This window comes from Podarcis muralis, chromosome 2 (genome assembly GCF_964188315.1).
Source record: "Podarcis muralis chromosome 2, rPodMur119.hap1.1, whole genome shotgun sequence".
NCBI classification, from domain to species: Eukaryota; Metazoa; Chordata; class Lepidosauria; order Squamata; family Lacertidae; genus Podarcis; species Podarcis muralis.
The window spans coordinates 48178927-48193687 of record NC_135656.1 but is presented as its reverse complement, the minus strand read 5'-3'; the positions used below and the strand labels follow the sequence as shown (position 1 = coordinate 48193687).

The window sequence follows — 14761 nt, the reverse complement described above, 5'->3', positions numbered from 1 at the left end:
GGGTCTTGCCGCTGCAGCGACGCGGGGACCCTTAAAAATCACAGGCGGCGAAGCCTGTGAACCTGGTGACTTGGCGGGCACCATTTGCGCCCCCCGACCTGCGAAGGAGCCTTTTTAAAGGCTTCGGAACAGGGGACGGGGTGAGCGGCGCAGTGCTGAGAGTCGACTGCTTCTCCTGTGGAGTGAAGCCGCACTGCCATGGTCGGAGAGCGCTGACTTCTTCTTGTGAGCAATTGGACTTTAAAGTAACAACCCGTGAGTAGTACGGAAATTGGAATTGCAAAGAAAATTTTATTTTGAATTAGGCACGATCGGGGAAGGCGCAAACAGGAAGTCCGTCTCCCCATCTTGTAAATATTCTAAAGCAAGGACCTGCTAACTAAGGTCGAGAGAATCCTTTCTTTTCTACTTAGTAAAAGACTTTAATTTCACGATTTGGCAGTATAAGAAATCTTACTGGAGGATAAAGAGCTAATTTTGGGAGCTGAAGTACCACCCCCCACCCGGACCCGGGAGTGCTCCGCGAGAGAGCCTGTTGATGAGGTACTAAAGAGTTTGACAGCTGTCAAATTAGCTGTCAAGACGGAAAAAGAGAACTTTGTTTCTGTTGCTGCTGCTGGTTATATTTGTTACAATTTGGCTACAATTTGTTGAAAACAAGGAAGAACTGATACAAACTAACTTGATTTTTGGATTCGAACTGGAAGGAATACTAAGTACCGTATTTTTCGCTCTATAACACGCACCTGACCATAACACGCACGTAGTTTTTAGAGGAGGAAAGCAAGAAAAAAATATTCTAAACAAAACAGTGGATGTATGATTTTTGTGGTTCATGCTGTGGCCACAAACGTGATCTGACGGTGAGTTTGGGGTAGCCCAATGCAAAAATCCTGTGGATCCATGTGGATCCATGCTTTGTAACCACGTTTTTGCGCCATTGCGGCCCCATGAAACAGTGGGTGCGTGATTTTTTTGGTGCAGGCTGTAGCCATGGACATTTTATGTGATCTGATGGTGAACCTGGGGTGACCCAGTGCAAAAATCCTGAGGATCCATGTGGATCCGTGCTTTGTAACCACGTTTTAAGTAGGGAGGGAAGGAAAAGCATTCAAGGGACAAGGAGCATGCGTGGGGTGTGTAGAGAAGGATGTGGCTAATGATGCAGGCAGGCAAGCGGTTAAAGGGGAGAAGGAACACGCGTGGGGTGTGTAGAGAAGGATGTGGCTAATGATGCAGGAGAGGGATTTAAGGGGAGAAGGAACACGCATGGGGTGTGTAGAGAAGGATGTGGCTAATGATGCAGGCGAGCGGTTAAAGGGGAGAAGGAACACGCGTGGGGTGGGTGGAGAAGGATGTGGCTAATGATGCAGGAGAGGGATTTAAGGGGAGAAGGAACACGCGTGGGGTGTGTAGAGAAGGATGTGGCTAATGATGCAGGCGAGTGGTTAAAGGGGAGAAGGAACACGCGTGGGGTGGGTGGAGAAGGATGTGGCTAATGATGCAGGAGAGGGATTTAAGGGGAGAAGGAACACGCATGGGGTGTGTAGAGAAGGATGTGGCTAATGATGCAGGAGAGGGATTTAAGGGGAGAAGGAACACGCGTGGGGTGTGTAGAGAAGGATTTGGCTAATGATGCAGGAGAGGGATTTAAGGGGAGAAGGAACACGCGTGGGGTGTGTAGAGAAGGATGTGGCTAATGATGCAGGCGAGCGGTTAAAGGGGAGAAGGAACACGCGTGGGGTGGGTGGAGAAGGATGTGGCTAATGATGCAGGAGAGGGATTTAAGGGGAGAAGGAACACGCTTGGGGTGTGTGGAAAAGGATGTGGCTAATGATGCAGGAGAGGGATTTAAGGGGAGAAGGAGCTCGAGTGGGGTGTGTGGAAAAGGAGCTTTTCGTCGAGCTGAGAGGGGAGGGGGGAGGGAAAGAGCACTGTTGCTTTAAAGGAGCCAACCAGACAGCAGCCACTTACAACAGTGTAAGCAGCTCCTTTCCTCTCCCACTTTGCTCCTTCTCTCCCTCTTTGCTGCTTTACGCAGCTAATGGCGAATCCCCTGCAACCCAAGTCCTGCTCAGCGGATCAGCTGAGACGCTGGGAGAATCGTAATTTCCCTCTCTCCCTCATCCCGTGCCCTCCTGTCCCCAGCAGCCTTTTTAAAAACTTTTTTACTGGTTTTCACTGCGCTCGTGGCTCAGAGCCCTCCTGTGCCCCGCCGTCCCTCTGCAGCCTCATTGCTCCGTTTAGAGAGCGTTGCTAGCTGAGGCTGCAGCAGCTGTTGCTGGCTACGCGGCGCTTTTCCGGCTCCCTATGGCTCCCGTCTGTTCCTCCTCGCGTGTAAGCGGCTGCTGCCCGCTTTGCTGCCATGGCTCTCCTTCCCTCCCTCCCTCCTCGGCTCCTCCCCCTCCTCCTGGCTGTAAAGCAAGCAAAGCTTGCTTTGCTTGACTGACGGCAGCCATGGATCCAGTCGAGTGCATTCGCTCCTTAACACGCACAGGCATTTTCCCTTACTTTCTAGGAGCAAAAAAGTGCGTGTTTTGGAGCGAAAATTACGGTAACCAAAATCCCTCTCTAGAGGGGGTTTTGGGACATTACAAGAATGGCTGGAGGAGGGAAAATTCAGGCTGAATTGGACAGAGTTTTTGTTCTCTTGGGGAAATTACAAGGCCAAATTGATGTTTTGGCTACAAATGTTACAACTCTGGACTTAACAGTAAACAACATCACTGAATTTGATAAGGATTTGAATCAGGAAGTCCATGCAACTGGACAAAAAGAGAAACTTGAGAGCTTTGAGAGTGTGGAGAAGGAGACATATGTTGTTCCTGAAGAAAAGGAAGGAGGAGCTGTAATTTTGCAGATGACAAAGGAGAGCCAGAGGCCTGACATGATGGCAACAAAGGGAAATAAGAACTTGATGTCGAAAATCTGGTCTGAATTGGAGATTGAAGAATGGAAAGATCTCCTTATGTGGAGATCTGAAGACCCAAGGATTACAAATTTGCTTAAGGTGGAAGTTGGAGCTTTGGGGACATTTGGACTTGAAAGGAGTAAGAAACAAGATTCGGGCTCCACTTGTATGGAGGTCTGGCTGGAAGAGACATGGATCCCGTTGGGCCAGAGCTTCTCCGAGATCTGGTGTTCAATATTAAGGACTATCAAAAAAACCGGCAGAGAGGAATTGAGAGAGAATTAAGAGCCTCGGACGTGAGATCTCCAGGCTGATAGTAGACTAAGACTGATGGACATTTGTTGGGGACTGAAACCGGGAAAGGGGGGGTGGAGTTTGGGAATCCAAAGGGTACATAATTACAATCTGCTTTGTTTTTACTTTGTTTTGTTATTTGTATGAAAATTGGGGAATTCGTGGAAAGGAATTTGGGTCGACTTTAGAAAAATGTTTTAAGAATGAGTACTGATGTATTAGTATTGATGCTTAAGTCTGGATAAGGCAAAATTGGTTTTTTAAATAAACTAAATAGAAATAGGTAAAAAATTAGGGATAAGGACTTGCTGAACTAACAATTTAAATTGGAATATAAGAAGGGGAGGTGTGGGGAAGTCAGGGAAATATGTTATTGAAAAATAAGGATTGTGAATTTTATGTGTTTTTAAACTTTTTTCTTTTTTCTTTTTTTGATTCTTTTTTAATGTATTAAATTTGAAAATTTCAATAAATATCTTTAAAAAAAAATAAAATGAAAAAACGAAATGCATTAGCCTCTGCCTGCGAGGCTTGAGAGCTGAGGCGGTTTCACCCAGGCACCCGCGGGCTACGACAGTGCAGCTTGTTTGCACAGCTCAATAGGGGATTGGGAAGGTTCCCTTTCTGCACCTGAGACAGCCCTGATGCTCTCCCTGCTTGTGCACAAGTGGCAGGAGCCTCAGGGCCACTCAGCTGGGGAGAGAAAGGCTCCCCCTCCCTAGTTGTGATAGCCCCATTGCTCTGTGCACAAGTGAGCAGAGCATCAGGGCTCCTTTAACTACTCGCAGCAACTGTGCTTACTAGCTGCATTTTGCTCTGGCAGGGATGGAGCCTAGTCAGGTTGAAACAGGACAGAGTTTAATTTGCTTGCCAAATCATGAGGCTCTGCAGACTTCAGAATACAATGGAGACTGGAATTAAACAAATGGAAGATAAATTGCTACTAAAAAGTAAACAGGTAGATCTTGCTTTCCACTGTATTGCTGACTGCATCTTGTTAAAGATCACTTTGCTGAATAGCTTACGCCTTATGGGATTTGGACATAGATTTTGCAAATTCAAGGTGATATTTGAAATGACAGATATTTGTGTTACTTTTTTGGTGTATGGGAAGCTAAACAAAGTGCAAAGTTGAGAGCATGACTATGTCTATGGTGATGCAGTTCCAGTGAACTTCAGAAGACAAAAACAGAAAAGGCTGCAGGAGGGTGCAATGAAAAGATAAAGGTTTAGATTTATATTATATTTATTATAGGTACAGTAGTTTCAAGGCTTTGTAGCAAAACCCAGTGCTATCCAACCAACTGTGTCAACTTCCACAGTATTATTTTTTAATCAAGCTTGATGGGCTTCATCTCATTTTGATCTGTACAGATCTCACTTCCTTAAAGAACTTCCTGTTTGAAACAGTGACAAATGTTGTGTGCTTTATGTAACTCTCACTAAGATCTGGCTGATGAAGAACTGGTTAGGCTCAGGCAATAAGTTTGCAGTACACTGGTGAGTTTGCCTCTTCCCTTTTTTAGCAGTTAACCCCTACTAAAGCTGATCACCAAAGCTGCCTTCTGTTTTCAAAGCCACTTCCTATTATTCCAAGTAAAAAAGCCTAAAGTCTGCACTGATACCTACATCCAAGAATTGAAATATGTAAGCCAAAGTGTTGCAAATTCGTATGGTGGAAATGTTACTCTCAAAATAATCTTGGACATTATATGACATAAGCATAGCACTTTATGAGAAATTAGGTTAACAATGGTTTTGGCAAACTACTTCTATTTCTATATTTTTCTACTTGGAAATTGAAAAACTTTATTTCATTCACTTCAGATATACTAAAGATCCCACTGCAGAACTGGTAGCTTTATTTTGCTCCTGGCATGTGTAATTACTAGGTGATTTGTCTCAGTAACTCATTGGGCTTATATTGCTATGCAAATTACTTGATAGATTCCAATGACAAACTCTAGCAATCATTTAGTGCAGCCACTCTGCTCAACCCTGTACTCTTCCTGCCCCTTCACCATACATGACAACCCATAATATTGCAAAGAGCTGCAAATATGGTTGTAAATATACAGTAAAATTAAAAAGAAACAAAAATATGTGGCTAATACATTGTTTATTGATAAGTGATAACCAATAAAGTTGTCAAGAAACTATTTGCATACATGCATTCTTTTGGGATAATTAAAGCACACTAGCATATGTTTAAAATCAAAACTATTTACAGCAGCTTAAAATTTAGGTTAACAGGCATAGCAGGATTTTGCCCAAATCCACAGGCTAGTAGGGTAGAGTTGTCTCTTGCTTGCATAACTTCCTGTAAAAAAGCTCCAAATGTGTCTTGGAATATCTTTTTCTTTTTAAAAGATTTACTTGCTATTTGAATTCCTGAAATGAAGGTAGTATAGTTTTTAAATAAGCTTCCTAAATGCAGTTCCTTAGCTTTATAACCTTGTACTATGAAAAGGTGAACATAAGGATTAATGTTCAGAGAATGTAATATCAATAGAAATACTACATTGCTGCAGGCAAACCTGCAGTAAGTTATTCCTTGCGGAGGAGGGAGGTATGTTTCTATCCAGCTTTTATCACATCTCTTCTCCTCATGTCTCCAGTAGATCCCAAACAGATCCATGCCCTCCAGATGTTTTATGCTATAATTCCCAGAACCCTCTGCAGTAGTATTTTATTGCAGGTGTATTCTGCAATATGTTCTTAAGACAAAAACAGAGCTTAGTGGTAAATTTATTCAGCTTTAATTTGTTCTGTGATGCTTCCCCAATGTCACCATATTATATTGCTCTCTGGAGTGGCTCTAATGCAACAAAAATGGGACAAAAATAAACCAGAACATATGAAATAGTTAATTTCTGTTAATTTCTGATTGTGAAACATTTGTAATGTGAATGAGCATTCTGGCCAATATAGTTTTGCATTCACATTGAAAAGTGGTTTAAAAGAAGAAACACTTTATGGACTTTATCCACTTGAGGCATAATGTTGTTCAATAAAACAAATACCGTATTTTTCACTCCATAAGGTGCACCGGACCATAAGGCGCACCTAGTTTTTAGGGGGGGGGGGGAATCAAGAAAAAAAATCTTATTTCCCGCTTGCTGTCTTGGCTTCATTTTTAGCCACGGGGCCCAGAAGATGTCCGGGAGTGGTGGCAAGGTTGCAAAGCCTTTGGAGCACAGCGTGCTCACCGACCCCTCTCACTCTCCAGGCTTCAGCGAAAGCAACACGTAGCCTCCGGAGCGCGGAGGGAGCGCTCCCTCTGCGCTTTGGAGGCTTCGCGTTGCTATCGCTGAAGCCAAGGAGCCTGCATTTGGTCCATAGGACGCACACACATTTCCCCTTAATTTTTGGAGGGAAAAAAGTGTGTCCTATAGAGCGAAAAATACGGTAATAGCAACTGATAGGTACACCTATCCTTTGCAAAACCATCACAGATTATATAATTTTTTTTGTTGGCATATTGAACAGAGCTTGGCACTTTGAATATTATGTCCTTTTGTCTAAAGCAGGGATAGGGAACCTGTGGCCCTGTGGATGTTGTTGGACTTCTGTTGCCATTGTCGAGAGCTCCACAGGTTCTCCATCCCAGCTCTAAAGCAAATAGACAAAGAGGGGGGAAGGTGAGGAAGTGAACAGCCAGATTCTGGATAATGTTGGGGGAATATGGATAGTATTCAACCAAGTTTTACTCAGAATAAACCCACTGAAAGTAATGAACACAACTTAGTTAAAACCATCAATTTCAGTGGATCTGCTCTGAGTAAAACCTAGTTGAATACCACCTTGTTTATTTTCTGACATAACAGCCAACTATTCAAACTGCAGAATCCATTCAGGCTTAAGTGATACACTTGAACATAATCTGCAAATGAAATATATCTGTAAGGTGACACCACATGTGGCACACTCTAGCAGTTTGAGGGAAGAGGTCCTGGCACTGCTGTCTTTTCAGTATACTCTCTCATCCTAGGATGGGAATAGTTAAAAACCTACCACTGAAGGAAATGTCAATGTCAAAGCAGTGTTTTCTACAGAACATCTATTTGAATATTAAATACTCTGGAGTAGTTGCACTTTCATTCCAACGGCCATTGTGGATATGACTGCCAAGGTTCCACAACTTTTGTTTGAACTATTCATTTATCATAATGAAATGACAAACACGATTTATCTGGTATTGGGAAATATTGGGCAGGGTGCAGCGCTTCCTGCGCACACAGTCTGAAATCTGTGCTGTATTAACCTTAAAGTCAAGCTATGGAGATGGGAATAGGATGGAAGGGAGAGTGGGCTTTTATCAGTTGAGCACTTAGCATTTGTTAAGCAGTGGGGGGAATATGTGATTTTACCATGACACATAATTACTGTGGAGCATTTCCTGTCACAGGATGAAGTAATGGCCCCTGGCTTAAATGTGGGGTGCAGGGGGGATGAGACAGGCAGAAGGTAGTTCAGGATCTATGTATAGAGTTTCTGAGTGATTTGAGTTAGATCAGCAAGGGTTTTTGACTCCCAATTTAGCAGAAATAAAATGGCTCCTTCCTGCCCCTTGGCCGTCCTAATTTTGCTGCTGAAATTAAGGCAGCTTGGGATATTTTTTATGTGCAGGATTGTGAGCTCCTGTACTCGTAGCCCTGGGCTTAGAATTATTTCATTCTTAAGTGTATAAGAATCTTAAGGATCTAGGAAAAGCAAAGTCGACTCTGCAAGCCTAAATTCTGCCTGCCTTTGGCTTGCTTTTAATGGGAATCTGTCCAATTCAAAGATAGCTCTGTGCAGTGAGTATGACCTGTAATACTTAAATGAAACTTCCAGGTTGAGACGCATTTGCAGTAGGAGGAGGAGGAGGCGGCAGCAAACTGAAGGGAAAATCTGTTGTGTTAATTCCTTGCTTTGGGGTTCCCAGACACATCTGGCTGGCCATGGTGAGAAACAGGATGCTGGACCCTTGGTCTGATCCAGCAGGGCTGCTATTCCCACACATAAGAGAAGAACGGAGCAGTAAGAAAACTGGAAAACAAAGAAGTTTGTTATACACACTGTTGAGCTGGAGGAGGTTGGAAGTAGTACAGAGAACTGCCTGCCTGGCAATGTTATTCTGTGGTTGCCTAACTCTTTTATTTGCACTGCAGAGCAATCAGCATGTTTTTAGTTTTTTATAAAATGTGGCAGCTGAGATGCAGATCTGCTCTGAGTCAGGGGGACTCCGTCAGGCTGCTATTTCCTTTTCAGCCTGACCCCAGATTGTTTGGAAGGAGTTTCTCACTCTTCCTCCACCCAATTCCTCCCCCCCCCCTCCATCCTGGCCTCTGAGGGGTGTTAACAAATTACATGCATGCTCTTTATACAGCAACCTTCTCTCCCCACACTCCCCCCCATCTGATCTAAAAGGAGAAAACTGCCTGGGAGAACTGCATTGTCAACGATGGTAAATTTTTGCTCAGCTCATTGGATCTTAATGGGCTAGCTGTGCCTCTGTGGGTTGCACAGCAAAGGATGGCATACCCAGGGAGGTCTCGTTTGAGGAGGTCTTTCAGTGAGCATATCAGGGTCTCCACCAACAAAGCATGGGATGTCTTCTGGAAGAGCGCACGAGAAAAACGCTTGTCAGGTCAGTTGTCTGAGTTCTTTCACTACTAATCTTCACAATTTACTTGCCTTTATTGACTGTGTGCACTTCCCATACCAAAAATGGAGAGGAAGTCTCTTAGGGAGCTATCAATGTTGTATTGGCATAAGTATATATGTTATCCCACCTGAGATCGTGGATCAGGGTCATACCTTGGTAGTTCAGAACGGGAAATGCAGGATATTGACTCATTGCTTTCTTAGTTGTTGATGCAAACCAGCCTCAGTACATCACTTTCCCAGTTAAATATGTCAAGTGAATATGTAATAAACTAGACATTGGAATTTGGAATCGTGTGAAATCCTGGATTGTGAAATGTCAGATTAGTCCTGTTCTTTCTTAGTGCATGCAACTCTCAAGTGTGGTGACCACAAACAGCTGTTATGAAAAGCCATAGAAGAAATCTAAAACACTTGGAACGAAATGGTTGTATATACGTTCAGTTTGCTGCAGTATGCAATGTTTTGATGTTCTAATGCCAAATGGAGCATGTATAACTATTGAACCTTAAATCTATGTGATAGCGTGCAGACTGACATGTTGATACCCTGACACTCAGTGGGGAAATCTGGTAATACCAAGCGAAACATTTTAGAAATGTGTTCTAAATACAGCACTTTTCAAATAGTGCAGCTGTGGTCAGAGGACACCTCTTTTTTGGCAACAAAGTTTTGACTTTTTAGCTTAACCCCAGAGTCATCCGCGACTGTACCTAATGGTCAGGGGTACCTTTACCTTTTTAATACTGCTTAGCAATTAACCAGATCTGTTGTTAGGAGAATATTGTTTCCTGTTAGCCCCAAGTTCAACCAGGTGAGTAGGGACTGTGGGGGGGAGCACTGCACCTGTACCAGGATGGGGCAAGTATGGTTCTGTGTGGCTGCCTGTCTGTCAGCATGTCTGCTAGCAGTGGGGCAGGAGAGGGGGCAGAGCCTGAAGCTATCAAAGTCTACTCTGCTCTTGGCTGTGGTCCTCTATCTGGTCTTTGCATTCTCACTCACTTGCCCTGGTGTAATATAGGTATTTGTTTATTTCTATATTACATTTATATCCTGTCTTTTTTTCTGAAAGCAGTTCAAGTAGCATGCATGGTATTAATTGCCAGCCTTGTTTAACTAGGTTAGTCATACTAGTAGGGTTTGTACCAAAGAAAAAGCATTGGTTAGCATTTTGAGGTACACCTTTATAGTAAAAGAAGGACTCTTAGACTAAAGACTGTAGGAGCCTAGAGTGGGGAAAGGGCATTCTTTGAGACTTGCTTGAACCCCACACTCAAAATATTTAAGGTTGGGAGGGCCTGGGGGATTTGAGTCGGCTAGGCCTTGGTCAACCAAGAGATCCCTACTGCTCCTATTTGGGACAGCTTTCTTTGCTTACTATGAATGACATCCACCCAGGTATTCAAGCTTAATTATTACATGTTCAGGTGGACAAGTAGTGCCTTCAAGGAAATGGTTAACTATGTCTGAAAACATGAGTATTAACGGATAGTGGAGGTGCTCAGGGCACCATTCTGATTGGTTCTGTTTCGTAAATTTTGAACGCCTAGAGATTTTGGAATTGATTAAAGCAAATGAGAGGCCTATGGCCCTCCAAATGTAGTTGGAGTCCAGCTCCCATCAGTCTCATCCAGCATGGCCTTTTGTTAGGCGTGGTGGGTGTTCTGGTCCAAAAACATCTGGAGGACCACAGGTCCCCATACATGCATTAAAGGAACCTTAATTCGAACATTGTGATACTAAAGGTTTACTTATACGGCTCGGTCTGCTTATTGCCGTCTGTCCTGGTAATGTCCAGTAGGCCTGCTGTTTATGTTCTTTGCTGAGTCTGGGCTCATAAAAATGTTAAGAGTCATAGGCAGGCAGAACAAAGTGTCATAGACATGGACACAGTTGCAAAGATATGCTAGCAGTGGGGAATCTGGAGATCAGTCTTTGCCAGGAACATCTGTATGTGGCTTTGGGTAGGCCAGTCACTCTAAGTTTTGGTTCCCCATATGTGAAGTATGATATATTGCCATATGTCCTCTTTTTCCAGTACACGTCCTCTTTTTCATGGGTAGAGTTGTCATAGCAATCCATAGAAGAAGTCGGCAAATTTTTCCTTTTTTTTGCTCTTCAAAACATGGCAACCCTGAAAAACTACAATCTGTAATACAGATTGTGGTGTAAAAGACGTAGGATAAAAAATAATAATCATAGGGACAAGATTTAGAACATGAGACATTAATTAATTGCTCTTGTAAGTTAAACAGAAAAGTTAGTGCATCTGGGAGATAATGTTAGGAATCTCCTTTGCCTGGCAAAGAATAATCCAGAGTAGTCTAAAAATCTCATGTATTTGAAAAGGTTTCAAGCACTTGTAGATACTGATGCTTGCCAGGGTTAAATCTAGTGAATGGAAAAGCTATTTTCCAGGATCCTCTTCCATAATCCCCTCTCTTCCCTTTGCAATATTGATCATTTATTGGTTGGTTGGTTGGTTGGTTGGTTGGTTGGTTGGTTGATTGTACTTTAATCTATTTGGGGTAGGGTGGTAGGCACATATGCTTTGCATGCCCAAGATCCCACGTTCAATCTGTGTCATCCCCAGGTTGAGCTGAGCAAGACACCCACCTGGAGAGCTGCTGTCAGTCTGTCTGCAATGCAATGCTGAGCTAGGTGGACCAGTGGTCTGATTCTGTAAAAAGCAGCTTCCTATTTATTCTGTTATCCCACCCCACAGGCTTGCTTTTTACAGAATTAAAGCTGGGAACCTGGGGGTTGTGGATCATCCTGGTGAACATTCATGGACTTACATCTAGGGAATGGTGGCATATCTCCAGCTCCACTTTCCTTAAGGTGAACATACATTATTAATAACTAGCAAGATGTCTCCTCCAATGATAGAAGGATGCAAATATAAATGACGAGAGTGTGTGGCTGTCAGGATGGGCTGCAGCCAGGGCCCATTAGCCTCACTGAGGCAGTTGCCTCAAGCAGCAGACTGATGACGGCTGGGAGGGGCAGCGGGTCAGAAAGAGAGGGACCTCCTCATGTGCTTTTGCCACTCTTCCTTTGGCTGTGGATTCAGCGCTGTGAGGATCTTGCCGCTGTCCACCTGGGCAGGGCTCTGGGCCTGACGACAGCCCAGGCTGCCTCCAGTTGCCTCAGGACACAACGCCCCCATGGAGGCCGCCACAGGGCAGAGGAGGCAGTGAGGGGTGTGGACCACAGACACTGCCCCGTCTGCCACCCTGGTCCCCAGCATTGCCACCACTGGGAATTTCCTGATGCCAGTGACAGTGCTCTTGCTGCTGCTTGTTGAATCAACCTTAACAAACTATGATTCCTGCAGAGGAGCACCAGTTTATTTTTTGCCTTGGGTGGCAAAATTTCTTGGGCCAGCCCTGGCTGCAAGAAAGTGTGGTATTGAGTACCAGTTCCTACTTCCAGTCTGATTTTTTGAATGTGTTATTTCCATTGTTCCTCACTTTCTGCATTCATTTGGAATCTCATCTGTCCCTTTATTCACCTTCAGTTTTGACACTGCAAGAGTGACAGATGGAAAAGGTCATGTTGCTTGCTCTATTCCTCCAGCCACTAAATTGGAATCTCTGCTTACTTGATTTGATTAGCAGAGATAAGAAAACTGATAAAAGTATTATGCAGAGTGGTTCTCTGGGCATCCTCTATCTCCACACAATTTGAATTTGAGCTAATCATCAAACACATTTAAAAACCTTGCTATCACCTCATTCACTCACCAGAGCAGGGGAGGGAGGATCTCTTGCCATAATTCCACTGCAAGAAGCCTGCTCTTTTGACTGTGTTCAGGATTCTCCCAATAGCAGATTGATGAGATGGCTATGGGAGACTGGATGCTAAGAACATAATGCGAATGTTTTTTCTTCAGGCACCCGTTGGAAAATTTGAACAAAGTATTAAATAAAAAAACCTTTTTAAAAAACTTAAGCTGAATTGATGATGAGAGACATTACTTTTTGTCTACCATTCCACCTCTCACTATAGACACCAGTATATAATTAGCCAAAAATGGTTGCATTTGCATCACCTAGTCTGCAATCCTAACCCCACTTACGTAGGAGCAACACCTATTGAATTCAGTAGGACTGACTTCTAAGTAGACATGGTTAAGATTGCACTGTTAATGGGCCTTTTTCTGCCCCTGCTTGATTCCTGCTTGTTGCTGTCATTGAGGATTCTCTGTTCTTTCTCATCTCCTCTACCAACCAACTCCTCCAGTACACTCTAAAACTTCAAATGCCATAGATTTACCGTATATAAAAGCCAGTTTGCAATGTTCTGTTGTAATCTAGGCCTGGCAGATAAAAATGACCTCAAACCTCTTAGTGGCTGAGGTCACCAAGGCCCGGTCTCAGCAGCACTATCCCAGCCATCTTGTAAGCAATGTGGTTGGTTTTTTATAAGGAAGTTTTAGAAAAATCGGGGAGAGAGCATGAGATCTGGGGCCTGCATCAAAAAATTGTACTTCAGCCACAGACACACCCAGTGACCCCCTAACTATGCCTCTCTCTGTTTTTCCCCAGTAGAATGCAGGCTTGGAATGAAGAAGGCAAACAAAGCAAAAAACGTTCCTCTTCAACCAGGCCTTTGGCTGATTAATATTCTACAGCCTTTAAATGTGTCTGTGGGAAGGGGGGGTATTGTTTTGTTGTTTTTGTTTTAATTACTTATTTGTATTTTTATATTGTATTCTGTGAGCCACCTTGAGATGTTGTGATGAAGGGTGGTATATAAAATTTAACAACCACCACCACCACCACCACTACCTGCCACTTTTTTACAGCGGTAAGAAAATGCTCCCCCCAATATATAATAACATAATAACAACATAATAATGAATTAATATAATTATATAATAATGAATCAACATTTAGGTAAAACATTAAATACTTTGGCACAGGAGGACTCCTGTGACCAAAATGAAATAATAGATTTATTTCAGTCACTGACCAGAGTGCAAGATAAATTATATAAGTTAAGACCTTAATCGCTAATTTAAAACATATTAAGACATTGGCCGTTAGAATCATTCAAAGCTTGTCTCCTTAATTTGTGACCAAAATGGATTTGGAGCTTTGAGTAAGCGCAGCAGTGTGTTGGCACGCTGCTTCAGATTCCAGGAAGTAATCTCTAGCCCCCTAAAGGGGGAGGGAGCAGAAATACCTGACTCTTCTATGTGTGTAGGTAGCCTCTTCCCCAACAGCTACAATTAATCTTTGATGAAATAACCATTTTTCTTCAGCTGTTGGGAGATGTGAGAGTATTTTGGAGCTAAAATAAAGCATTCCACACATAAGATAAATAAAAGCTTTAATGGCAATGACAGTAACAAATGGCCAAGTTACTTGAACTGGCTTTATAAATATTTTTCTTTTAAGGAGCTTTATGGTTTGTTCATTTGAATCATCTAGTCCTCTAGTACAATCATCTTGTGTTAATCTCAGTTAGGAAGGAAGAGAGATTCATACAGCTGTCCTACAGCTGGTATTTATCCTGCTTTGAACATGTAAGAGTTCCTATAAGTGGGATCAGTCTCCTTCCTGAAAAAGTGATATAAAGAAACATAAAAGTTATTTCTTTGTTTCTTTCTTAAAGCAAGGGTGAAGCCGCTGTCAGAGCTACCCTGGATATGCTCTTTTGCCTTTTGATTTATTTATTTTTTGTGGTTAACTCATTGGTTCAACCTGGGGGTGGGGAGTAACATATAGATAATTAAAGAAGGACCCCTGGATGGTTAAGTCCAGTCAAAGGCGACTATGGGGTTACAGCGCTCATCTCGCTTTCAGGCCAAGGGAGCCGGCGTTTGTCCACAAACAGTTTTCTGAGTCATGTAGCCAGCATGACTAAACCGCTACTGGTGCGTGGAGGACCGTGACGAGT

The 14761-nt window shown here is 43.1% G+C and overlaps 1 protein-coding gene across 2 annotated transcripts in view; it reads left to right on the top strand.

The window, feature by feature from the left end:
• LOC114590894 (rho GTPase-activating protein 7-like) overlaps positions 1 to 14761 on the top strand; it is a 107432-nt gene that overhangs the window by 31735 nt on the left and 60936 nt on the right. Inside the window, exon 1 of one of the 2 annotated variants that reach the window (XM_028717484.2) lies at positions 8197 to 8837. The exons of the other annotated variant lie outside the window; for it this stretch is intronic. Coding sequence (XP_028573317.2) covers positions 8723 to 8837 — 115 coding nt within the window. The 5' untranslated portion in view covers positions 8197 to 8722. Of the gene's footprint in view, positions 1 to 8196; positions 8838 to 14761 lie in introns of those variants that run through there. 2 annotated transcript variants of the gene reach the window in all.